Genomic DNA, 24,315 nt, shown 5'->3' on the forward strand with positions numbered 1-24,315 from the left:
CAGGTTTGTAGAGTTTTGGAATATGTTGATAGATGTGTTTCTGATGTTCCCACACTATACATGCACACATGTTTTGTGGTGTTTACTGTATACACGTGTGAATGTAGGCCTGTTTCATTTGCAGAAATACTTAGATACAAGCGCTCTCCCTCAAAACACTCACGCAGATTTTAAAGGCTAATTCCACAAATTTTACATACTAAAGTGCATGTGGTTTTAGGGAGTCTTTTTTTTTTTATCATGTTTAACCCATAAACAAAAAAAAGAACAATTTTTAAAGTAAAACAAACACAAAAACACAAAGAAAACAAACATAAAGGTATCATGTGTCATGCAATGAATACATTCAAGAAAAAGACATAGATCCTTACATATTCCTAAGGTTTTCAGTGATTTACAGTTCTGCAGGGCATGTAATGTTTCAGCATAATGTCTGATTTCTATGTTGATTTGTTGTATTTGTGTTTCATCTTTAGCCCATTTGCATTTGTGAATATAGAATTTTCCGTATAGAATAAAGAGGTTAGATTTGGGAAGTCTTGGAATCTTCTAAATTGCCTCCAGTGATGTCATTCAGTGGCTAGGCTGCATTGTGGGTTAACAGAAAGTCCAGTCCACCGGTCTAGAATTGCACTCCTATTACACTGTTGGACAGCAGAACCAGAGAAATCACCTTTTCATCCCACACATTATTCTTCCTTTTCAAAACCTGGCACCTACATTACCCCCAATGCAACATAGCCACTGAGTGACATCACTGGAGGTAATTAATCAGATTACATGCAGCTTCCTCTGGAGCCACAAAAAGTATGCATTCTACTTTATTCACATATGCAGAAGTACGAGAAGTAAGACCTGTAAACATATATTAATGTGTAAAATTGGTGGAGTAACCCTTTAAGAAAACTGGACCCTTATATCACATGTGCACACCTGAAAACAAAAATATGACTCTATAACCTCACACAGTCTTTGTTATTATGGTAATGATTCCATAAACATATGTGTTCCTGAGGGGTCATGGGCTGAGGTCAGACGAAATCATCTCCATCATGTGAAGCAGCTGCCTGAGGAACATTTCATCCTGTTGTGGTTCTTGTTTAGACATCTGAGGACCTGCAGATATTCTAACAATGTTGGCTGGTGTATTCAGAGCACGAAACAGCCCGGGAGTAATAAATCCACACACACACTCCACACAAGAGGTTTGTGGTAAATCAACTCAACAGGTAGAACAGTGGGTTCAACTACAGCAACAATAATAACCAGGCTTTTATAGTTACAAAGTGTGTGTGTGGGTAAACATGTGGGTGTTTCTTTCCAAAGCACAATAAGGCCTGAGGGGAATTGTTCAATGATGTTTGAATAATTGAAACTTACAGGTGGTTAAATTTTCCAAAACATCATGTTAGAGTAAGAAAAGCCTTCACATGACTAACCACTTTTAAAAAAAAATATTAGTCCTTCAGTTGTAAAAAGAAAAAGAGACCTGCAGGCTGTGTTCTGATCATGCTTAATCACATGAAAGATGGTTGGTGTAAACAGCTGGCATCAAACCCTGTGGACCCCATGGCTCATGACTGGAGGTCAGTACACTGCACAGTAGTGTCAGTCATCACTGAGCTCGTGAAATGGTGCGGGGAAGTGACTTTGAGCTTGTTGTGTCTCCTCGGCCCCACGCTGCGCTGCTTTCCATACGGGGCGGGGTGCCGCTCAGTCCGGCGCACAGCGCAGAGCGCACCGTCACCAGCTGCTCTCCCTGCACCGTCTGACTGTACAACATGGGTCTGGAAAAGGAGAAATCGGACACCAGCATCATTATGGACGAAGATGAGTTTAACAGGTCGATAGAGCCCATTCTGTCGAAGAAGGGGAAGCTGTATACGGCGGCGCCGGACCGAGATCCAAACGATATCAACGCGCACTTGAAGGTAAAGTCCGAACAATCAGTGGAGTTTCCCTTTGAAAGTGAAACTACACAAGGTGGCTGTTGTCAAGTTGACTTATCTACAGTTACTAAGCAATGTAACCTCATTGTTTTTATTGTAACAAACTGTGAGATCGGTCATCTGAAGCGTGAATACCTGGAAGTCACCTCTCGCGCGTCAATCCATCACCTCCACAGACCTTCCTGCCTGCCTGACTGCCTGCCGGTGCTGATTATTTTCCATGCTCATTGTGTGTCCGTGCCTTGTGTGATCTGACAGATCGGTTTTGAAGATGTCATCGCGGAGCCCATCTCCACACACAGCTTCGACAGAGTGTGGATAGGAAGCCACGCCGCCTTCGAGCTGGTCAAATTCATCTTTTACCGCGTGCTGACTACGCTGCTGGCCGTGCCCATGGCTTTCATCCTCGGAGTGGTGTTCGGGGTGCTCAGCTGCATCCACATCTGGTAGGAAGAAGTTCCTCTCAACCTGCAGGTTTCTGCTAGGTGCTTATCTGAGCCGAGGTTGTCTGGCACAGGGCCAAATGTTACACATACAAGGAATTATTAAGTTATTTTACCAAAAAATAACACGAAAAGCATCGTATGAGACATAAAATATTTGGAAAATATGACAAATACTTGTAATAAATATATTAAAGAGATTTTTAAAAACGTTCCATAACTGAAAATATCAAAACATCATCATTAAACTTATATTTGGTGCTGCTAACACATTATAACTTCCAATATGAAGGTTTTAAAAGTATTAAAGTGATGCAAAATTCTTTAAAAACACTATTAAAGTATGATGATATCACTTAAACACAGTTTAAATTGCTGTGGGAACATTACAGGATCATTATGGGACTGTTCCTGAGGGGCCCACTGCCTTTTTCCAGCATGCTGTTTCTGGCTCTTTAGGAAAACATTGACACAGGTTATTTTTAAAATTAACGTCACATGTAGTTTAACGTTGAAGCGTTTTGTCAGCGTTTTGTTTTTATACCTTTATTTGGATAATTATGTCATGCATATGCCGGCTAAACGAGCCTGCATCAAGTTAAACCAGCTGCAACAGATGCATATACGTTCCCAACCACAAGCCAAAGAGTCCATTTATTAACACTTGATGAAACGACATTTTATGCCGTGAAGTAAGAGCTCTATGGAAAGTTGGAGGAATTTTGAGTTCCACTGGTAGTGGAAAATAAAACGCCCCATGCCCTCAGCCAGATAGCTGGCATTCTAACACAACACACAGGCCTGTTTGCAGACCAGAGTGGGACATTCTTCACATGCAGATAGAGAGCTGCAGTTACTTTCGCATGACCTTTCACCCAGGTGAGGTCACAAGATCTGGAAGATTCCTTCAGCTGCGGCGTTTGAGGGAGGAAGTCACTGCAGGGATTCATCAATAGAGGACAGAGAGGTGATGCCGAGCTGGTCAATATGTGAGGAATGTCAGGAAGGGAGATCACGCAGAGGGGTGCTGCTTCAAAGGAGAACGCAGCTTTCTCAACTCTTTTCATTTTAGGGAATACATTGGAGCGAAGGTCACAGGCGGCTGGAATTTAACAATATGATGCAACTCTTAATAGAGCCTTCTTTTAAAACAGAGATACAAACCACTTAAAAGATAAGACAAGAACAGTAGCCGATAAGATAACACAAATGTCAGTCATCAGTTATTTGAAAAAGATGGCAAATATGTGTCAAAACATCATACAAAACCCTCTGACTGACTGGAAAATGTCTTTTTAATTATTGTAAACGCATTCAAAACATATCTCAATCATTGTGAAGACAAATTGTTTCAAGACAGTTTGCAGAAACACTGATGGCATCACCACAGATGCTGACAGGGCCGAGAATCAGAGCAAATAGATGTCACAGAAATTCAATGAAGTGTCCCGAAAATGACGATTAAGAAAAGAAAAAGCCTAGTATTTAGTCATTTTCAGGGTCAAAGATCGTACACACGTTCATATTGCTTTTTTGCGACACAAGGACAGTTTGGCTTCGCTCTTGTGTAGTCCATGCAACATTTCTGGAGCTTTACAGCAAAACAGTATTGCAGCATTCTGCTAAACAACTGAAATGGATGGGGACTTGTTTTTTGAAACGTAAAAAACACCTGAAAAAAAACAAAAAACAAACAAACATAAAATGGCTCCATACATGTCTCCGTCGCTTACTTCAGTCTACTTTAGTTGTTTAGGAGAATGATTTCATAGACTGTGAAACTTCACCTGACTCTCCATATGCATGGGGTTGAGTAGGGAATGACTGAATTTTAATTTTCAGTTAACTTACCCTGCAACGTTCGCAAGTAGAATTTACAACTCCCCATCAGCAGCATCCTTGGGCTAAAAAAAGCAAAGCCAGCTGGGCAACATTTTCTAGAATACGACTCTAAAGTGAAAGTTCAGTCACATGGTGTTTGACTTGAGACTTTGACTTATTTAGGAGCAGAAACGGCATATGATATTCATAATTATTATTATTCATTAGTATTTAATCACCTGTAGCCAAGAATTGTTGTTTATTGTTTCTACAGTAGCTCAAAACAGACAAACCAAGCACTGGCTCTAGGGAGGACCTTTTACGTTTTCAGTGGAGGGTGAGATGAGGGGTATTCAGTTGGTTGCAATCTGCCATCTCACCACTGCGTCCAACTAAATCCGACACATTCAACCTTTTAAGAAAATCCAATAAAAATAATAAAATAAACTAGTAGCCTCATGTACTTACCATTTATTGCACTTCCTGAAAGCATCATTTCCCAGCATGAAGTGACCCTTTGACTCTGTCCCTCCAGGTTGGTGATGCCGGTGATCCAGTGCTTCTTGATGCTCTTACCATCGGTCCAGGTGGTGTGGAGGAGTCTGACAGATATGTTCATAACGCCGCTCTTCCACAGCATGGGAAAGTGCCTGTCCTCCATTCACGTGAAGACCAGCGAGAACTGATGCAGTCACCTCTTTGAAACGTAGGACAGATTGAAGTCAAAGGAAAAAAAGAGTGAATGATGCTTGTAGTGGAGTACATGAGCTCTTTATAAAGTAAAATAGGAAATCCTGAAGAGTCCTGCACACAGTACTTTACACATAACTATTGATACATACAACTGTAGATCAAAAAGAAATTGGGCTTGGTAATTTGATAACTTGCAGAGAAAAGACATCTTCACAGTGAGCTTAATTTGGTGAAAAACTGAACATTTTATAGATATTTATGTTACGTATAATCGAATATCCATCAAAGTTTAGATAGGACCTGATAATACATATAGAAATGTAGTCAATTAATGCTGTTAAAACATTACCTACAAACATTGACTTTAAACCAAGTGCACCCCTTTCTGTCCTTTAACCTGCAAATCAACAAATCCACGATCGCGGTCAGTTATGATTTATTAGTCATATCACCATGGGGAAGTAAATGGTTGTGATGCTATTTTGGACTTTATAAAAAGCTCGTGTGCACCACCAAACATGGAGTTGTTTTGCTGATTGTGACCAAAAAAAATTCTTGTCATTCCATTTTACTTTGTGGCTGAGAGAATCAGTGGAGAGGAGTGTAATATTGTTGTTAGGGCAAACATACTGCTGACTTGCTGAGAGATGTAATATTTCTGCTTTTTTTATATATTGTATATATTGCAAATAATTCAGCTAGAAGTTGAATGTATTAACTGAATCAGAGTAGATAGTCTGAAGAGAACTTCATATGAATATTAAGTGCTAAAATGCAGCTTGTTGCACATTTTCAGGCTTATTTTACTGTAATTGCTGCGTTGAATTCACAGTGCATTGGCAATAATATTGGGCATTTGCTTTAATATGAACCTATATATGCAAAATACAGTTGCTTCAAAACGTTACTGAACTATGTCAGAATACAGGATTGATATCATCGAAGGCTTTCATATTTATTAATTACACAACGATACCTTTAGCGTGGTGAAGGCGTACCACATATCCTGTTCGAGACTCGTACTTAATTTAGAGGTGCTTGTTGTTTGCTACAGCACTGCTAGTCAGCGGACTGCATCGTGGAATCCGTCTCCCTTATTTGCAGTGGATTTGATGCAGTTGAGTTTTAGGTACAAGCCTGCCTGGTTCCCACTTGCTATCAGCTGTGCAATCTAAACTTTAGAGATCATTACAGAGAGAATCAGTGAAAAAGTTACGAAGCTAAGTGTCAAGTAGATACTGATTCTCACCTCCAGACATGGAGCAACACTTGCTTTCATATGGAGAGTTTCTCTTATCCGTTTTACTTCTGAGAAAAAACATCTGACTGTTTTGCTACTACTGTGTCACTTCCATTAGAAGCTACTTGCTAAAGTTGCGGTTTACTGCTGGGCAGGTCGTGCACGGTGGGTTTATCAGTGCTCTTGCTCTCTAAAAACTGCTGCCTCTTAAAACAGGGTTGATGAGATCACAGAGATTGAACCAAACAGAAAAACTGTTGAAACAAAATAATGAACTTAAATTGGCTAAAAAGTTCAGCTGCAGACTTGGCTAGTAAGTCTTTTACTATAGTTTATCCCAGCAAGCTACTCCAGTAGATATATTGATTTTTTATTTTTTTTATTTTTTATGTATGATTAGTGAAGTTTTACTGGCTAAATGCTACTGAGTCAAAATGTATTGCACCTAGAAAACAGGAGAATATGGAATTGAAAAGTGGTATGCCAATATTAGGTGGAGAAATTATCACTGGACTAAAATATGGATTGTCATAGTGCGTATATGAAAATGCAGAAAATAGGAGACATTGCATTGCTAGCTAACACGCTAACCTGCTGAACTTTTAAACCAGATCACAAAGAGTGCGTCACAGATTTTCCCTCAGACAGACACTGTTTGACGAGATGTTTTGTTTCCAGCTGCCAACTGAAGGCCAGCAGTCCAGTCACAGCTTTTTTTCCCCAAATCCTTTCACTGATGTTAGACCGCTGACATGCTGCCAGCCAACAGAGCTGTTTAGTTTTTCACCTTTCAGAGGAAATTCAAAGTAGGGTTGTGCAATAGTCGAAGACACAGGTGTGCGGCCAAAGCTTTTTCTCTCCTCAGTATTACCACGTAGCAACCTCAGCTCAGCTAATTCTCAAGTTATTTATCCATTTTAGACAAATAAATCATAATGTTGACATGTATCTGTCAGTAAAAAATACTAAAACGAATGCTTTGATTTCTTTGCATTTTATTTTCTCAGTCATTTCTAACTGTCAATGCCTATTTGAAAATTTGTTTTCCACAACCAAAATAAAGACTTTATTTCCTCCAGGTGATTTTTCTGTGTGTGGTTTCTTCTCCTGCCACAGGAGATGAGTGTGCTTGGGATTTGCAGATGAGTGCCAGAAAGGTCTCGTAAATCACTTTGCTGAGATTGCATAAGACACTTTCCTATACAAAGATGAGCTGTGGGTCGATGGAACATGACCCGAGGCTTCACTGTGAGACCTGCAGGCCTGCACGGCATTTCTACCTGTTACACTTCTCTGCACAGAATATTCATTCAGCTGCAGGATTTTACATATTTCTAGAAGTGCCATACTGCCACCACTGATATTGCTATTTATTATATTATATTACAACTGTTACCCTCCTGCAATGTCCTTAAATGGCTGCTATTATCTTCAGTGGTGCTCAGTTTTGACGCACGGAAGTCTTTTGTTCTCTGACGTCAGCATCTCAAGCACACATTCTTTTTGTTCTACTTTGGCCTTTTTCAAACAACCAGACCAAACCAAGTTTCTCACCATCTACAGACATACACAAGCTGCCTGAGAGGGTCAGCGGAGGGCTAAACCCATTTTTAAATGACTATTTCTTCTGCTGCTACTACCATTACTGCTGCTTCTATTAGAAGTATTTTGTCTTTACTACCACTACATCTTTCAATACTGTTTTTAATATTACAACTGTGTTCATCTCTATAAACAGATATCTGTGTGTGAATGTAGAATCTGTAGGCAGAGGAGCATTCTGGTTACCACTTGTAGTACAAGTAATATTAACCTATCACGTATGAGCAGGCTTTGTTTGCATGCAGGTAAAGAGTCCGTGTAGAGAGCAAAAGAGACAGATGGTATTGGCTGAAATGCAACGTTAGATGCCACTTGCTATGGTTTGAAAGATTTAACATTTTATTAGATTCTTTTTTTTTTTTAAATGTGTCCAAACAGCTGAGCCGAAATGTTGTTCTTGGATCTCAAGTTGCCAATCGGATTGTAAAGAATGACCTGCACAAAATAGAGAAAGTTTTGGCCTAGATATACATTATTTGTTATTCAGATATCTGCTGGCTACACCAGAACCCCCGAAAAATTAGCTGTTCCCCCAAGGGGTTCAGTCATCATCAGACGATAGCCCATGGGTTAATCATTCTCCAGCACTTCCTCTGCGATAGTCATTGATTCCTATCGGTCTTATGTCCACAGAACTAGCACCTGTGATAGTTACATAATATAATGAATCCAGTTGTAGGCTTCATCATGGTGTATAGACTCACTGTCAGGCCTATAAATATGAATTTATGTCACTCTTGAACCACCAGTTGTTGTTTTTTTTTAAAAGCGGCCATCACTGTTTTAAGATCAGAAAGGTCACCCTGATGTTGAACACTGACTGTGATGACACTGCTTTTCCAGCAACATCATCAGAACTGAGAACATCACTGGCACGGAGACAGCACCAACTGTTTAACAACCTGTTCTGTCTCTGCTCTGACTGACACATTTACATGTTTTTCATAGTCGAATCATAAAACTGAAACTGCTTCAGTGTAAAAGTTCCCACAGATCCTGTTCTGCCTTGGAACTAAAATATAAAGTGAGGTGGTGTTGGGGTGCTGGAGGCCTCATCACACGTTACATGTTGACACCACTTTCTGCATCCTGTAACCTGAAAGTTCACTTGGAGTCAAATGCAAAAACAATATTTGACATAGTGCAGGATTGTTTTCAGATAAGAATGTTGCTAAGATATGAAACTGCTGATGTAGCCACCTCCTCTGTAGTCCCCAGCAGCCTAACCTCTTTATTTGAAACAGGTTCACATTTGATATTCTGTGTTCACTGCCACACCCATTAAAGTAAAGAAGAGTATGTATGTTTGTTTGTAACACGTCTTAACTCTTGACTTATCAATGTTCTATAAATGATTTACTAATGTTGCTGCAGCTGAAGCTGATATTCATGACATTTGCTTTTGAACCACAATCCATCTTTTATAAGTTGTAGGTTGTTGGATTATTATTATGATTTTTTATATATATATTTTAGGAGCACTTCCATAATTAACTTATTTTACAGCTGCAGACTTGATGGCTTATTAGAAATTGAGAAATTCATGAGTAGTTACTATTTTGCCACAAAATTGTTGTTCCCAATGCCAGAAGGAAACATGGCATCTTTAGTGAGAGAACAACATCCAACTCCAGCGGTCAACTCCACTGGTTGCAAAAGGTCAGATTGTATGCAAGCATATGAGAAAACAGCCCGACTACTCATTTGATTTATGACTTCAGTAAATGGTTCCCTAATGGGTTATGGTCTGAATCGCTAGTTTCAAGTCTTCTTCAATACAGCATGATGTTCAGTTTTTTAAATTATGGTCCCATTTAGAGTAAAATGGATGATATGGTAGAGTACGCTTTAGAGTGTGGCTACCCTGTGATTGACAAGTCACTACTAATGCAGTTGTCAATCAGAGTAAAGGCATATTTATGCACTCCAGTTCCACTCTCTCCATTAAATATGGCCTTTTCTGGTTCCAAAAACCAACATGGCAACAGATATAATGCCAAACTCGGGACTTTAAAACTGTAGTCCAGTTCTTATAAGTGATCTTTTAAGCATTAGTGAAGTATTTATTAAACATCATTAAGATCATTAGTTACAATTTATATACCCAATATCAACACTTATTGATACTGATTGACACTTACCTTATTAGAGAGTGGTAAATAAATCTTTTAGATACCAACCCAGAATTGCTCACAACTAAACTGCTCGACAAAGTACACGTCTGTGTGCAAGTTATTCTGAAACAGCAATAAAAAGCACGTTCAAACCCCAAAAGATGTGAAAACAACCAATTATTGAGTGCCAACAGGTTTATTTCAGTGCCTCTCCCATCACACACACACACACACACACACCCATACATTGTTCCTATCATGTCCATTGGCTGGAAACAGCTGAGTGTGTCAGCTGGTGTCTCTCCCAGGTGAGTTGTTGCAAGAATGTAAACAAACCAGAGTGACCAGCATGGCTTTAAACCTTGTAAAGCTGAGAACAACAGCTAGAGCTTCAATTCGCCAGATTTGGGCTCAACAAAGCTGAAAATATATGAATTAACTTGTTTTCTGAGGGTAGATGAAGAAAGTGTTGACACGCAGGGTTCTATTCTGAAACAGCTGAATTAATTCTGATGAGTTCTGAAATAACCTCTAATTTTTGTGTTTATATCATTTTTATTTCGAGTCTCTCTCTTCTGTTACTCCTCTCTTCTTGCTCTGAGTTGGTCTCCCTGAGGCTAAGGTATGGCATATATCCACACCTTGCCATTCCCAATTAACGCCCACATTTCACTGAACAAAAAGGTTATTATACTCTCCAGGACTCTGCCTTGATCCCCAAATAAAGTTATTCCACGCCAGTTAAAACACCTCTTTTAGTCTAGGATCGCGTCAGTCTCTCCTCCTGCCGGGCAGGTTACACGGTGACTCCCCTGTCTCTGCACACAGGTGACTCCCGGGCAACTAAGACGCGCTCTGCGGACCCGAGGAGGAAACACCGGAGGTTTCCCTCACAGCTCTGGCATTAAATTCTAGTCACGTTCACGAACTGGGCAGGAATTAGATCACTATACAGGTCCCTGAGAAGAGCCCCAGTCCTCTCAGTTTGCCTCCACGCCTCCCACTCGGCTTCCTATATTGTCTTCTTGTCTGATTCACCGCGCTTATCTGTTCAAACTTTAGGACAGCATGACAGGAGGACCGAAGGACGGCGAAACAGAAGAGGTACAGTATGGCTCTCATGTACTGCTGGCGCTATTTGTAGTTGACCGTTTTTAGCTGACACGGAGTTTTCTTCATCGGGGAGCTGATTATTCTCGCTCATGATTTTCATTCATGAAGGAAATTTGGATGTTTTTCCAACTCCAGAACGCTGTGTCTCAAGCGTTATCATTCTCTCTGGCACCTAGTCATGAACGCTTCTCCCACACACGCTCAGGGAATGTGAAGGACCACTGAGTATACATTAGCATGTGGGTGTGAGATTTTTACCTGCTAAAACCTTTATAAACATAACCACCGATTATTGTTTTTACGCGTCAAACGTTTATATGTTTGTGCGTAAATGCGCAAAGGAGAGAAAACCTTCAACCTTTTAGTAACAGACTGTTTCAGTCATAAATCGTGAACATACCTTAGCACTATTTATGGAACTCATATGATTGTGAGAATAAATTAGAATGTGCTTGAAAGGTTCGCGAAGGTCAGAGGACTGTGGGGGCTGAAAGGGTTTTTACGCACGCTGTTTTTAAAGCAATGGGCGCGGAAACCAACGTGTTTTACATACTTTCATGTGTCCATATGTGCACAAGTAAGACTACAAATATATTTTATAATCCCTCTTTGTTCAAAAATATCTTAAATGTGTTTAGAAAAAGCCCAAGAGAGAATGTTTAATAAGTCGGAATATGCGCTTTTACGCATTTCTTAAAATTGTTGCCATGCTCGCAGGTACATGTTGAATCAACTACATGTCAAGTCAGGGTATTAGGTTTCTGTCCGGGTGGTGAGGACCCCTTGCGGCTGGATCGAGGGGTGTGGTGCTTCACTTTCTATTCATTTAAACCCATCCCTGTTTGTGGGGCAGGCTGGTAACTCGCAGCTCCAGTCTCTCTCCCTCTCAGCGCGCTGCGCACTATCCCTCCTCCTCTTGACTCTCTTCTTTCTCTGCCTCCTCCGGATCCTGACAGGAGTTTCTGCATTCGCCGTTCATCAGAAAACAAGGGAACATATACAAACCTAACAACAAAGACATGGACAACGACAGTCTGAACGAAAAGACGATGGAGGATGTCCACACCAAGGAGATCGACCTGGTCAACCGGGACCCAAAGCGCGTTAACGACGACGTTGTCAAGGTGAGTCAAACCTGGAGAGCTTAAACTTTTGAGCTTTATATTTGAGGTTAAACTTGCAGCTGTTGTGAGCTTTCTCTCTATTTTATATGGCCAATGAAACCGCAACTTCACCAGAATACCTGCTGCAGAGTTTGTATTTTACTTCTGCTCCGTGGAGCCGCCTGACAGTCACTGTAAACTTAAATAAGCTGTGGAACCTGTGCCGAGCTGTAGGAGCTGTCAAAGTGGTGTTATGTGCGGATGTGCGCATCAGAGGCGCACGGCAAGTTCTTTTGCGCACTGGTATTCCAGTGCTGTTTCCAGCAGTGTTCCCCCTCAGAGACTTTCCCCTATTAGGAAGAAGCTTTGCAGAGGTATTGAAGTTCATTGAGGCGATACAATGGCAAGCTATCCACACGTGTAAATATCTACGCGTCCGCACAAGCAGCGGACTTGAAAACCTGAACATCCTCGCTTCAACAGAGGAAACATTACGAATTTCCTGTTGTTGGAACACACATTTCCCACAGTCCTTGTTGCGCACGCCTTGCTGTAGGGAAAGCAGAATTCTTTCCATAAGAGAGCAGCCTGACTGCTCAAATAGGGAGCGTTTATTTTGTTTCAAGGAGTTAGCAGAGGGAGAGAGGCTGCAGCAGCAGAGGAGTGGCGCGCTGGGAGCCACCTGACGCGTCTGCATGGTAGCGGGGAGCAGCAGCTGTCTGAGCCCGGCCTCCCTCCTCTCCAGCTGGGGCAGTTTTTTTCATAAGAGTGGGGTCATACGGCTCTCTGCGTGGGACAGGAGGGGTCAGCTCTTTGAAATGCCTGAACTCTGCCTTGTTAAAACAGGGAAACACCCAATAGCTGGTTAGACGGAGGGGATATCCCTCACCACTCCCCATCTCCCCTCCCCTTCTTTCCTCCCATTCTAGTCCTCTCCTCCCTCCATCCCTCCTCTGCCTCCCTACATGCCTGCAGTTGAGTCAGTGGAGCAATTCCCCATGTGTTGCTTTTAATTGGCTGCTGTCAGGTTCCAACTGATAACTGACAGTCTGAGATCATTGATTCTGTTGATTGGAAAGATAATCAGTAGCAGTAGAAGCCCTTTTACTGTTGGGTGATTCTGTGAATAAATTCAGTGAAGCTTTATTGGCCTGTTGCCAAAGTAAATGCAGAAACAGAGTAAATACATACCTTAAAAATAGTGATTTGTACATATATGAAATAAAACTATTAGATACTGATGACTTTAAAAGTGAGAAATCCTTAGAATGAATCTTTTACTTGTGAAATGTCAGTTTTCATCATGTGAAATGCTGTTTTCCAAAGGTGACATTAAGTATTTGCAGCTCATATGCTCTTATAATTTGTGACTTCATCATTTGGGAAATGTCTGAAACCACATGTACCAGGATGTTAATTTTTGCCATGTGACATGCTGCTTCACATGTGATACATTTGTGTAATATGATTCACATGTGATAAATTAACATTTGCTGTTTAGTAAATGAAAGATGGTTCACTTTGTAAACTGGAGTATGAAAAAAAAGAAGGAAAAGTGCTCCACGTAGCCTCTACGATGACCAGCACATACAGTATATCCTTCCTCCAGTTCTGCAACATTAACAGTTTCACCAAATAGTTTTGAATAGAAGCAAAGACATTTTCATCCAACTTGTAAAATCTGTTTGTTGTTCTATGAGAAAATGGATTTCAATCTCTACTTTTCCTGTTTTCTGCCTTCTGTCTCGAATTCTTCCACCGCTCTGCTTTCTCTCCCTCCCAGTTCTCCTCCGTTGTGACAGTGACTCAGAGTCTCCTTCCAGTCTCAGAATAGAACGCAGCTTTATGATTGTCCCGCCCCTCTCCAATCAACTCAGCAGACGCTGGTGAAATGATCTAAAATCACATGCGTGCACACTGTTGAAATTAAAACCGCTGCTAGGAGCTGCTGACAGTCTGAGACTTAAGTACATTAACTCAAACACTGCACTCAAGAGCAATTCTGAGGTACTTTTGCTTAATTCAAGTATTCTACAGTTATGCTACTTTATGCATCTGCTCCAGGTTTCAGGTTATAGAGTTTCAAAACAAGTACACAACTTATAGTCAAAGTTAACCCACCGAACACTGCGTTTAATAGTTTTAATGCAAGAAAATTCCAATGCGATGATGATAATGCATCGTAAATGATAACCCAGGTCAACCTACTCGCTTCACTATGCTGGACTTTTACTTTCTTACACTGTCCGATGGTTAATTTTACTTACTTAGTAAAGGCTCTGAATATTTCCTCCACCACTGCTCTTAACTGTTTGGAAAAGCAGACGAAATGCCTTTGTGCAGACTTTATGAGTATTTTCGAGAAAACCTCCGACACATGCGGAGAAATACTTTTAGTTTATGTCCTCTCGTGAGGAACCCAGAGGCACTCACTGCCTCCCTCTGGATGTCAGAATAAACTCTGATGAGCCTGTAGTTTTTACAGTGTGCTGTATACAGCAGCTCGGAGGTGCTTTGAGGTCAATGAAACAGATCTGCCAACTGGAAGCGTGTTTGGTGTGCCCCAATGAAAAGCACAAGCAGGGAATCCCTTCCAGCGAGCCTCATTCTGCAATCCACCGTGACCACACACCCCCCCGCATGCAGTACTCACACGTAAATGCGTGTACTGTGCATGCAGACATTCTGTATGTAGTGTACACGCACACAAACACACACGCAATGCATTCTTTTAATCAAAGGAATACAAGCTGTTCTCCTGTAGCGGCTGCAGCTGGCCTCAATCACCTGCCCACATCAAACAAGTTCCTTTACTAACATGCATGTGGAGTTTTCCCTGCAAAGAGAGATTTTGCCTCTGGAGATTAAGTGAGTCTTTATATAGCAGCGAGGAGGGGTCAGTGGAGTAAAAATGCCCCCACTGGAGACAATTTTTGAGAAGGAGTTGTGAGAAGTTTGAACTCGGACAGCAGACCGAAGGTCAAATTGAAGGAATGAGACATTCCCTCTGGGACTGCAAAGCCTATGATTGGTTGACTCTTGATCATGCTTGACTACATCACTCTGGGATGTTGATCCAATCAGATACGTTTTGTCATTTCGAGAAAAAAAATGAAATCATACCACTGGCTTCTGTGCTTTTATCAATCAATCAATGAATCAATCTTTATTTGTATGGCGCCAATTCACAACAAGAGATAACTCATGACACGGACTAAACGCAGGTTATAACAGTAAATGTGTTGTGTTCTATTGAGTGGAAGAAGTAAATAAAAGTGTCAGACACATCTTTTGTTTTAAATGGTAACTCCGACAAAGTTACACATTCAAGTGGGTTTACAGGTCTTGAAGAGTTGTACCTCATATGTGAAAGGAAGCTGCATGTAATCTGATAAACTGCCTCCAGTAATGTCTAAGTTGCATTGTGGGTACTGTAGGCTCCACTCCTTAAACCCTGTTGGACTCAAAATTGACAATTTATAAACAAATCAACAAAATCAATACAGCAGAACCAGATTTACCTCCTTTTAATTCCATGCATTCTTCTTCCTTTTCAAAACCGACATTACCCACAATGCAACGTAGTCTCTGAGTGACATCAGGAGGTCATTTTGGAGCTTCCTCTGGAGCCACAAAAGGCTTTGTACTACTTCTTTTACATATAGGGAAATAGGGATATACTTTTTGAGACCTGTAAACACACTTTAACATGTAATCACTAACCTTGTTGCCCCTAAAATTTCTGCATATGAAGTCAAAGGTCTATGAAACCATTTCAGACTCAGTGCAGTGTGATTTGTTTTCATCCAAATGTCATGCAAATGTACCAAAACCAATGGCCAAGTCACAAAAATACATGCAAAAGAGGGGTTGCATCACATAAACAACATCCAACAAATCTTTTTTCACTGATTCATTAAAACTGATTAAACATTTGGCAAGTAGTTCTTCCTAAAAGTGAAAATTATAGAGGGCGAGTCTGAAGTGGCTTTACGAAATCAGTGAAAAACATTAGAATCTGCAAAAAGCATCTTAGGTCAAAAAGCGTGCTCAATTAATTTGTGAATTGGCATTTAGAGCTTTAATGTGAGAAATGATAGAAACTTGTAGCCACTTCATTGTTTTAAAAGAGGATTCTGAATCAAAAGTACACTTAAAGTCTTTTTAAGTGAGTAACATGTGCTTACAGACCCTGCATATTGGTCATTCACAGTATGTCTCCGCTGTCAATCATCCTAATCTCTCCCCTGAACTAAACCAAACATTTCCCCTGACTACCAAAGCCCTCAAACCAACAAAAGGGTCCATTAATGTGGTATGCTCTGACCTTTTCCTCCAGAGACCCACTTTGTCTATTCAAGCATAGTTGACAGCCTGGAGATAGAGCTCTGGAAATAGCCCTTCGCCTTATTTACTCAATAATACAGTCGCCTTGCCAACTGGTCACATGCTGACCCCGAGACTCGTTGTTTCATATCAAACCTCTTATTGGACCACAGCGGTCCAGGCTTTCGCCCAACTACAGCAAAGTTCTTATGTTTTAAATGCTTTTCATACTGCGGATGTTTCTATTTGGTTATAATTGAGTTTCTTTATTCCAATTAGGATTCAACTTGAAGTAGTAACATATTCACACAGCAGCCATCACACTCAGGATGAGAAGCTCTGGTTGCAAGTCCTATAAATGTTGGGGATCTGACAAATTGTTAGCATTTTACTGCTTCCTGATTGACCTGCAACTGTAAAGACGATGGATAGTGAAAATCTCGAGGGACATTGGGCCATATTTAAAGACAAAACAACATTTTTAGTAACCCATTAGCTTCTGTTTAACAACTAACGTTAGCATTCAGCCACTTTCTAGCTAACATTACTGTTTGATAGTGTTACACGATACAATAGAAAAGATGGAAATTCATTCTAAAATGTCAAGGCCACAAGCCTGGAAGTGAGTCACACTGGCGGTAATCAAACAGTAATGTGAGCTAGAAAGTGGTTGAATGCTAACGTTAGCTAAAGGGTTATCAAATGTTGTTCTAACAAATGTCAGACACTGTTGAAATTAAAGGTGATGATTTTTCTTTATAGACTAGATACTAAAGTGCCAAACTTCATGATAATGATAATAATTATTCCATGTGATGTTGCATAAATAACGGTATTTAGAAAACTTAAACTGTGGAAAGAAAAAAGCAGCAAACAGCTTCACTATATAAAGTCAAAACCCTCCACCGTCCTGCTGTGGTCATGTTTGTGCCTCTCTGCTGAAGGCCCTCATTTAGTCTCAATCAAAGTTCTGGAAACTGAAGCAGAGTGGGTCCACTTTAAAATTTGTAGCTGTGGAAAAATTAAACGGAGGCCGCGCTGGTTTTGTGGCTGCAGTCAGATTTATATTATAAGGCTGGAGTGAGCTCTGCCAGTTGGTGCCATGTGAGAGGCTTTGTTCTGCCTGCACGGCGTAAAAGAATTGGACTCTCAGGCTGCTGTTTAAGGAGCTCTGTTGGAATATTTGTAGAGCTTTGCTCCAAAATAACACATCCAGGATGGAAAAACATGACATGTATTCTTACATCATATAAAAACACTGTGAACTCAAGCCCTAAGATGTGTTTTATAGTCTGCACTCACTATAGTTGAAAGATTTCGAGTTGAAAAATGTGTTTTATCAATGGCAGTATATTACATATTTATTGTGAGTTGTTAATATTGAATTATCAGTGCAACTGATTTACATTATAACATATATATGTGAGTAGAGAAAAAGTGTAAAAAGGTTATGTTGTGGCTTTATGAGGTGATGCAGGACTGGCCCTACTGTAAAACCCTGTTTTTACACAAGGGTTTATATGTTTTTTGTACTGATTCGATAAATTATATGTAGCATGTTAATTAGTTAGCCCCAGAGCTGCTGGCTACCTTTGTTTCAAGTCTTTATGCTACTGCAAGCCAAGTTAACTGGCTCCTGGATCCTGCTTCATATTCCCAAAGTTGCATCAACCTTCTCATCTGACTTTGTGCAAGAAAGCGAATAAGCATTTTACCTAAAGGTATTCCATCAACAAGATTATTCCATTTACATGGTTATACATATCTCTATTCAAACATGGGGATATGGCATTACAAAATAGAATTTGATTCCTATTAGAAGAAGGGTTCTCATCACATCCTCCAGCAAAATGCAGGTGCTTCTCAGCTCGAGGACAGCAAACTTTCAAAGGAGTTTCAAGTCAGTATCTAAGTCAGTCAGCAGTCAGCTTGTGTCAGTGGACATCACGTCTTCAACAATGGATAGTGTCTCAAACTCTTTTCCATTTCACCGTCAGTGCGACACTGGATAATATCCGCTTGACTTATTGATATTGCAGCCATTAGACCTCAGTAGCCCAACTGCTCTGTTAGACGAGACACAGCCTCCAAGTAACTGTAAAATAAATATTGACTCTGCACTCAGAAGCCTGTGGAGAGGATGAGAGAGAGAGGGAGAGTCGGCATTGTGTTTACAGTGTGCGAGCTGCCACTTCTCCCTCCGTTCCTCAGGTCAGGTGATGCCAACTTGCAGGGATTATCTCCTTTAGAGGCCTGAGAGACATGTTTACAGTGAAAAGAAGCACAATGTTCTTGAGGAGGCGCACCACAGATCACCTGTCAATCAAACACTGTGGGCGGTACAGAGATGTCTTCCTCTTTCGCACAGTAGCACTCTTTCTGATCTTTCTCCAATCATGGTGACCGCTGGTCACACTAACTGAGCAGTTTTCCTTCTGTTTATTCCACTGAAACCAGAAATGTGAACCACGTCACTTCCTGCACCACAGAATTTCCTAATAAAGACATACCACACACACAGTATTTACGCTGGCAGATGCAAAAGCTTCCAGGAACTAGATTTAGCCTGATAATTATTTAGATATCAAACTGTGACATGGTGTCTTTAAACCACGAAGCAGATGAAGTCCTGACTGTGTTTTATTGCGTACATCCTTTAAACTAAGAACAGCTAAATACTTGACTCTTTAGTTTGATCATTTAGGTCCAAATTTAGCCTCTGAAGAACAGCTGTTTTATCAATTTCCAAGTGTTTAATTCCTGAATCTGAAATCTTATCTATCTATCTATCTATCTATCTATCTATCTATCTATCTATCTATCTATCTATCTATCTATCTGTCTATCTATCTGGAGTTGGGTGTTGTCAAGATTCTCTGGAGCCAGATAGTGTGTGTGTGTGTGTGTGTGTGTGTGTGTGTGTGTGTGTGTGTGTGTGTGTGTGTAGCAATCTGTACTTTGGGCGGTTTGGGAGGTTTGTTGGTGGTTAGACTGTGTACCAGTCACTGCGAGGGGAGATGTAAATCTTGTCAGGATTTCCACCCTCCATCTTAGCAAACTGACGTATCAGCAGGGAGTGAAGCAGCTGATTTATGTGGAAATAACGAGTTCAGATTTGAAGGACTATAAAGTTTGTGTGGTGGTTTCATTAGCACCATATCAGGGTACTTGTGAAATGCTGTTGGCGGTGAATGAAGGTATTTGACAAGTCATAATGATGAGTCTAATGCGAATGTGTCGGTGCATGTCACTTTTGGTGTGTGATGGTTTCTGGTGTTTGGTTTTCACTTTCACAAGATTTTACTTACTTAACTTTAGTGCCATTAATCATTTTGATATCAGAACGTTTTAAAATATGCATTAATGAGGTTCCTGCTGCTATCCAAACACAATGGGAGTGGAAGAGATTTAGTTTTTACTGCTTGAAACATTCTAAAATTACATTTTGATCAAATTAACAGAAAATGGAGCTCAGGCAAAGGACTGCAGTCGGACTTGGATTAACTGATTAGGATCAGCTGTTTTACTCATGCTTGACCATCAGTGGCTTGTTCATCAGCTATCAGCTGATAGAAACATACAATCATGCAGGTGTACAGCACTACCATTATAAGCTGACATCATCATTATAATACTCCCATTTTGCTTCACTCAGTTTGCTGCTGCTGCTCCTTCCACCTACCCCAACCGCCTCCATATGCGCTAATGTTTGTGTGTGTGTTTGTTAAGACTGAATTCAGTCTCCCATAGAATTCTCACTTCTTCTCGGAGACCTCCCTCAAACGGAAGAGACTCTTCTACATTATCGAATTGCATAAAGATTTGTTATAAATGGTCAATTTCTGAATCTGAATTTATTAAGTCAAAGCAAGGGTATCTATTTCTAATAAAGCACCCTGTATTAAGGGTTTGTAAGTTGAAAATAATGGCTTTATTAATACTTAAAAATACGACAAGGAACTTTGAACTAGTTATGAAACAGTGAGAAGAAGATGATAAGTGAGAGGATGGGCTATATTTCTATATAGCTATTCTAGTTCTTCTTAATGCCTGCAATTGGGCTGTTTACCTTGTTTCACCATCTTTTTTTGCAGTTATTTATCTTACATAGACACAAAAAGATACATTACCTCATCGCCATGAGTCTTGCAAACAGCTGTGTTTAAAAAAAGAGTATGTGAATTGAATGTGTTGCCTCTTTTTTCCACTTCCAAAAGATCTTTACAACACAAGACTGTGGTGCTGATACCGCTTTTGTCCACAGGGGGCACCAGAATCAACAAAAATGAAAGTGTCCTGTAGCTGCTTTAAGTTTTCGTATTTCCTATCAAGCCACCGGCCACTACACTTCAATTCATCTCTCTCAATATTTTCTCTCTGAATTAAGTTGTTGATGTCCTGCTAAAAATGTGCAGACAGATAATTCACAACTATTCACAAATATTTTTGATGCCATAACGGCTAAATGTTCCTTGTATTATATGTTTAGTGTAGATTTATTGTGTCTTGTATAGTTAAACAGTTTCGACATATTGAATTATATACAGTGTATACAGTGTGTAATTCTAGAGAGATTTATTGCCCACATTTTCTGACTCTTCCACTTCTTCCCTCTTCAGGTAGACTTTGAGGACGTGATTGCTGAGCCTGCAGGGACCTACAGCTTCGACGGCGTGTGGAAAGCCAGCTTCACCACCTTCACCGTCACCAAGTACTGGTGCTACCGGCTGCTGACGGCGCTAGTCGGCATCCCCCTGGCGCTGATCTGGGGAATCTTCTTCGCCATTCTGTCCTTCATACACATCTGGGCCGTGGTGCCGTGCGTCAAGAGCTACCTGATCGAGATCCACTGCGTCAGTCGCGTCTACTCCATCTGCGTGCACACCTTCTGCGACCCGCTGTTCGAGGCCATGGGCAAGTGCTTCAGCAGCATCCGGGTCACCACGACCAAGGAGGTGTAGCGCCCGCAAGGAGGAGGAGGATTAACGGAAAGAGGGGAGGGAGGATGGGGGGGCTGGAGCCACACAGATGGAGGGAAAAGTCAGATTAGGAAAGAAGAAAAAATAGACCTCTGGAAAACGAGAGGTGAGACTTTTCCAGAGCTGGGCGGAGGTTGTTTGGAAGTGAAGGGGCGTGGTCACATGGCACCTGACTCCGCCATTTTTCACCAGCTGTTTTTTCTCTCCAGTGTTGGTGTAACCAAATGGGTGGGCACAGGAAATCAAATTGTCATTCTCCGGGGTTTATGTTGTCATTTTGTTTGTGTTCTCTAGATTTTTTTTTATTCCTCACTGTTAATTCTGTCAAGCAAGCAATCGAGCTCCATGTCTGTTTCCTGTTAGTTTTGCCACATGATGTAAATTCCTTCCATTCTTCTGTGGAGAGCTTATCTCTTTGATTGATTCATGTGAAGAGGGGATGTCAGGGTGTATCACTGTCTTCTCTCGTGCTTATTTGTGTTTATTTTTTGGAGCCGTTATGCAGGGCAGGACGGTGGGACGTCGGGGGGTTGGGAAGGTCGAAGCAGAGAGAAAGAGTGAGCGCTGCCAAATTCTATCTGACTCAGCAAAAACAAAACAACCGTGCAGGCCAAACAAGCACAGCAGCACAACTCTTTCTGCCCCGCATGACCTCCCGCCCACCGAAACAAGCCGCCCACCCCCCACCCCTTCACCCGGCTTTCCAGCAGTCTCACACACTGAACCTGCCCTCGTTCCTGCATGCACCTGCGTCGCCTTGCCAGCAACTCGCCGTCCGCCACCGCCACGCCCGCCACACAGCATTAAGATGCACAAATAATCTCAGCTCAGTTGCTCTGTGCATCAGCTTTCTTACTTCACCTCCACCTTCATCACCATTATCCTCACAGTGACATGAGTGTGTGACAGAGAATGTTAGCATTTTAATTTTTGCAAGAACTTTTCTTTTTTTACTCCCACGTGGGTTTTCTGACCAATTTAGCTTTTTTTCAGTGAAGCTCAATGCCTTTTTAAATACTCATCACCGTAGCTCCACAGTGAATGCTTCTTCTTTTTTCTACACTATGGATATGAAGAACTTTGAGGGGTTAACTTCCTGTATGTACTGTATGGGTGTTTATGCAGAAAATGAGACTTTACAGGCTGTGGCCTCAATCCAGTGCACTAATCTCTGGGTAAGTATTGTTAGTGAACAGCACATGAAGATCTCCCTCATATATTCGCAAAGGTAGTAGAAGACTCACAGTTACTTTTGCACACACTGCACTTAGGATGTGCAGTTCAGAGCTTGCATGGAGATTTTTTCTTACGCACTGTGGTACTTACACAGGTTAATGCATTGGAATTGGACAATGTGAGGTGGAATGAGTGATTTTAGATTGATTTGTATTTGTCATCTGATCAAACTTTGCACCCTCCTGTATTTGTGTCTCTTTTTTTTTAATCCCTCCTAATTAGTTTGTTCTGCTGCCCGGCTTCTTGACTGTGGACACGATGCTGAAAAGCATCAAAACTGATGCCTCCCACCCCAGAGATGGGTGAAGGGAGAGCTGGTTGGGTGGGGTTTCTGAAATGGGGTGGGGTGGGAGGGGTTATGTTTTATTGAGACATTGAGCTCGTTTCGACTCCGTCACCTTTGGTCTACCTGCTGTCTTCTCACAGGGATGGTAATATCATAGCACCTGTTCTTTGAATTGAGTGTTTTTAAGCTCTAAAGGTGATATTTTTTATAAGAATTTTTTCCTTCCTTGCTTTTACTGTATAATATCACGCTGTGCACATTAAAGTTTAATATAATCCAGTGTGAATTTGTTTGGTTTCATTTATCTATCTTGACCAGGATGCAACCCAAACACCAGAATAAATGTTGGCAACGTATGTTTCTGCAAAAACACAGATCAGTTAAAATGTTGCGTTGCAACTTACGTTTCTTTAGGTTCAATTTTCAATTTTTCTGTGCTTATGGTCTGGTTAGGTTGAGGCACTTGGTTAGGGTTAGGAAAACGTCATAGTTTGTGTTTAAATACCTGTTGTGATTGCAACAAATGCAGCTGGAGATGCCTGAGGTCTTGTTAAAAACACCTGGTTTTGTCGCCACAAATATAACTTCCTGTCAAAAAATATCTGGTTATCGTTGCCACAAACATGGCTGGAAATTAACCCGAGGTCGCCTTAAAAATATCCAGTGGTGCCTGCTTACAAGTGCTGAAACGTAGACTTGAATCGTGGTCACTGTCCCCTCAACCTCCAGCCATGAAAGTCAGGTAATAAACATGTACTGTGACTGTGATATGATACATTTAGTAGAAATGTCATTATGGTACATAACCTACAAATTTGAACGCATCTGTGGTTTGCAGAAATTTTAACTGCTAACATTTTATCCTGGTGACTGGGCTGCAGGATGGATACCGTGATCACTAACATGTGCCCTTAAATGAAAGTCAGAAATAAACAGTAGATTTTTTGTTCTTTTTTTTGCTTGTGATATTGAGTCATAGCAAATCTAATTGTGTAACGATTCACAGTAAACTTGGTGACTGGTTTCATTCATGTGTACTGCAGGAACTGGCCAGTTGAAGCTACTTGTGGAAAAATATACACAAAAATGAAGCTGGGCAGGCTGAAAAATAATTTCCAGCAGCCGTGCTCTCCAAACCCTGCGTATTATCTGTATCACAGTCTGTGTCAGTGAGGTCGAATGCCTGTAGTGCTGCTCACAGGCTTTTTTTTTCCCCCCAGAGCCTGGCACAACGTTTCCATGGTTACCTCGAGAAACAAATAAAAGTTTTAGGCAACGCTCGTGAGACTGGAGTCGAGTCTCTTGACTGCATTCAAGTTAATTTACACCAAAAGCAGGCACATAATTATAGAGCCCGAGGCAAGCCTGGACTCTCATTGTGTACTGTAGCGTTCAACAGTAACATGTTGA

At 41.0% G+C, this 24,315-nt stretch overlaps 2 protein-coding genes across 2 annotated transcripts; both read left to right on the plus strand.

Moving 5' to 3' along the window:
* The first annotated feature begins 1,592 nt into the window (after window positions 1–1,592).
* cav2 (caveolin 2) lies at window positions 1,593–7,229 on the plus strand. The gene is made up of 3 exons (XM_073471786.1): window positions 1,593–1,931; window positions 2,208–2,395; window positions 4,749–7,229. Exons 1-3 carry the CDS (start codon window positions 1,782–1,784, stop codon window positions 4,897–4,899), a joined length of 489 nt encoding a protein of 162 aa, XP_073327887.1. The 5' UTR covers window positions 1,593–1,781; the 3' UTR covers window positions 4,900–7,229.
* Window positions 7,230–10,839: 3,610 nt separating this feature from the next.
* cav1 (caveolin 1) lies at window positions 10,840–23,185 on the plus strand. Its single transcript, XM_073472552.1, has 3 exons — window positions 10,840–10,966; window positions 11,932–12,099; window positions 21,024–23,185. The coding sequence occupies exons 1-3, from the start codon at window positions 10,931–10,933 to the stop codon at window positions 21,363–21,365; spliced, it is 546 nt and encodes a 181-aa protein (XP_073328653.1). The 5' UTR covers window positions 10,840–10,930; the 3' UTR covers window positions 21,366–23,185.
* The last annotated feature ends 1,130 nt before the right edge of the window (window positions 23,186–24,315 follow it).

This window comes from Pagrus major, chromosome 8 (assembly GCF_040436345.1).
Source record: "Pagrus major chromosome 8, Pma_NU_1.0".
Lineage (NCBI taxonomy): Eukaryota > Metazoa > Chordata > Actinopteri > Spariformes > Sparidae > Pagrus > Pagrus major.

Coding starts and splice junctions, on each gene's coding strand:
- cav1 (XM_073472552.1), top strand. CDS start 10,931: ATGACAGGAGGACCGAAGGACGGCGAAACAGAAGAG. Junction 10,967..11,931: donor AGGACGGCGAAACAGAAGAG/GTACAGTATGGC, acceptor GGATCCTGACAG/GAGTTTCTGCATTCGCCGTT. Junction 12,100..21,023: donor TTAACGACGACGTTGTCAAG/GTGAGTCAAACC, acceptor TTCCCTCTTCAG/GTAGACTTTGAGGACGTGAT.
- cav2 (XM_073471786.1), top strand. CDS start 1,782: ATGGGTCTGGAAAAGGAGAAATCGGACACCAGCATCATTATGGACGAA. Junction 1,932..2,207: donor ATATCAACGCGCACTTGAAG/GTAAAGTCCGAA, acceptor GTGATCTGACAG/ATCGGTTTTGAAGATGTCAT. Junction 2,396..4,748: donor CTCAGCTGCATCCACATCTG/GTAGGAAGAAGT, acceptor CTGTCCCTCCAG/GTTGGTGATGCCGGTGATCC.